Here is a 2,427-nt window from a genome sequence, read left to right as displayed (position 1 = left end):
TTTTTATATATATACTAAGAAAACTTGTATTTATTTATTAAAAAACCATAACATAAAGATATTTTGTATATCTTTTCACTAAACAAACAATGTGCCTCCATTTCATTAAAACCGGAAAAAAGGGTGTAAAACTAGATAAAAACATACATTGAATTTTTTTTTTCAAATATAAGACATTAATGAACATAAAAATGAAGTTTTGTTGATTTGTTGTAAGAAGTGCGTTTGTAGACCACATAATATGTATAATGGAGTTATATGTAGGAATAATAACATCTGATAAACCTTTTTTCTGAGATTTCATTTGATTGTACAAGAATTTTCGGTAATTTATAGTTTATGGTAAACGTTTTGCACACACAACGAAAAAATTAAAAATGAAGTAGTATTGGCCTAAAAATACACTTTTTAGGACAAATCAATTATAAAGTTATCTTAAGTTATAAAAGATATAGATGGTAGTTTATTAATTAATAATGATATCTATTAAAGAGAATTATAAAAAATTTCAAAAAATGATATATAAATTATCACTATTGTATTTTTAATTAATAAAAAAAATTATCTTTATACTTTGATCTTTTTAATTAATAAATATAAGTTTTCTTCAAAAATAAATTTAGTATATATAAAAAGGAAATTCTTCTGAAAAGTTTTTAAACTTTAATCTTGTTAACGAAAAAAACACCCAAAATTTTATTTATTTTTTTGCAATTGAATCTTTAAACCGACACTAATAGGTTATAAAATTATTTAATAAATGTTTATCGGTTTTAATGGTTAATTTGTTTTGTAAATAGATACAAAATATAGAGATTTTTTTTCAAATTTCCCATAAAAAAAGTTTTATGAGTACATTTGTTATTCAGAAACTAACTAATCTAATAGAAAAAAAAAAAAAAAAAAGTTTTAGATCTTAAATTACCTCAAAACTCTGAAATTCGGGACACACAAGGTGCTACCGGACTTCCTGAAGGAACCCTCCGTCCACTTTCTCTGATGGTAACCCTCTCATATCCTTAAAACTCACCAAAAATCTTAGGTCGCCGGAAAAAGCCCAAACACTTGAGCAGAAAAGGAACGCAGCTTATTAGCATACATGAAGATAGCAGCGAACATAAACAAAACCCTCCAATAAATCTCATTTGATACTCAACTATTCAAAAGAAAAACTTTGATTAGAAAATGTGATGTTATAAAAGAGATCATAAGAGAAAGTATAAAAACCAAAAGACGTTCAAAGTATATAGTTCTGCATGCTTGTACGCAATGAACAACCATTTTATAATTATAATTTAAAGGAACAACACACTTTGTTACATAGATTAAGATATCCCAATAACTTGCCTACATTTATGACATAAATAAGAGACATTTTACTACATAACCACGCAGTAATATAAAAGACTAACGATATTGTTTGACGCTAAATCACACTAGAGCCAATGAGTTTTGTTAATCCAAAGGTTATGGCCATAGCAATCAACCCTCCCAACAAAACCCTAAAACAAGACTTAAACATAGGAGTTCCTCCAAGTATAGACCCTATCCATCCGAAAACCACAACCGCCAAACTCACCGCTGCTACCACCATACCCAACCTCACCTTATGGTCCTCTACAAAAGAAGCAGCAAGTAAAGGCACTATCGCTCCTAGCGAAAATGCTAGAGCTGATGCTACAGCAGCCAACATAGGATTCGGCAGTTGTTCCTTCTCTGTTTCTTCCTGATTTCCCATCGTTCTATGCTCTCTCTTCTTTTGAGCAACTTCTACATCTAGCTGAGAGTAAACAGAAACGAATTCTCCTATTGCCATACTGCATGCACCCGCAACTAAACCCACGAAACCTGATAGAATCATGGCTTTCGGGTCATGTTTCACAGCTCCAACACCCATCATCAGAGACGACACAGAAACTAATCCGTCGTTAGCTCCCAAGAGAGCTGCACGAAGCCACTGTCCCCTTTGCGAGTAATCAAAGTCTTCCTCTGTGCACACTTGGAGTTGCATTGGATCAGAATGATCTTCGGGAATTGGAACATTGAAGTCGGCTTGATTAGTTGTCATGAAGGTGAATGTTAAAAGATAATATTAATAGACAAAAGGATGAAGAAGGATAAAAAAAAAAGAAGGAACTAAATTAACTTGCTTGTGGGAAAACAGTTTCCCTATAGAGGATATTTATAGAGATAGGAAGGACCAAGAAAAGATGGAAAGATAACCATTACTAACAAAACTTTTATTTTATACAAAAACAATTAATTAGATAGTATTTTAGGCTCATGTGCATGCCATTAGGGTTGGGTCTCACTTGTCCTTTCGGTTTAATAAAATTCCCTTGCTGTTAAAGAAAAAGACTTTTTATCTGTCGTAAAACATCCCTAAAAGTTACACCGGGTGCTATATAAAAACACATGCTTGGTAAT

General features: G+C 31.4%; 1 protein-coding gene across 1 annotated transcript; it reads right to left on the bottom strand.

Moving 5' to 3' along the window:
- Positions 1 to 1,250: 1,250 nt before the first annotated feature.
- Positions 1,251 to 2,126, bottom strand: LOC111904325 (vacuolar iron transporter homolog 1). Its single transcript, XM_023900092.3, has one exon. It carries the CDS (start codon positions 2,066 to 2,068, stop codon positions 1,427 to 1,429), a length of 642 nt encoding a protein of 213 aa, XP_023755860.1. The 5' UTR covers positions 2,069 to 2,126; the 3' UTR covers positions 1,251 to 1,426.
- Between the last annotated feature and the right edge of the window lie 301 nt (positions 2,127 to 2,427).

The sequence above is a fragment of the Lactuca sativa genome, chromosome 7 (assembly GCF_002870075.4).
Source record: "Lactuca sativa cultivar Salinas chromosome 7, Lsat_Salinas_v11, whole genome shotgun sequence".
Classification (NCBI taxonomy): Eukaryota; Viridiplantae; Streptophyta; class Magnoliopsida; order Asterales; family Asteraceae; genus Lactuca; species Lactuca sativa.
The sequence above is the reverse complement of the archived record's forward strand: the minus strand, read 5'-3'. Positions and strand labels throughout refer to the sequence as shown.

What these genes read in the sequence shown, in the direction of transcription:
- LOC111904325 (XM_023900092.3), bottom strand. Translation starts at nt 2,068, where the DNA reads ATGACAACTAATCAAGCCGACTTCAATGTTCCAATTCCCGAAGATCAT.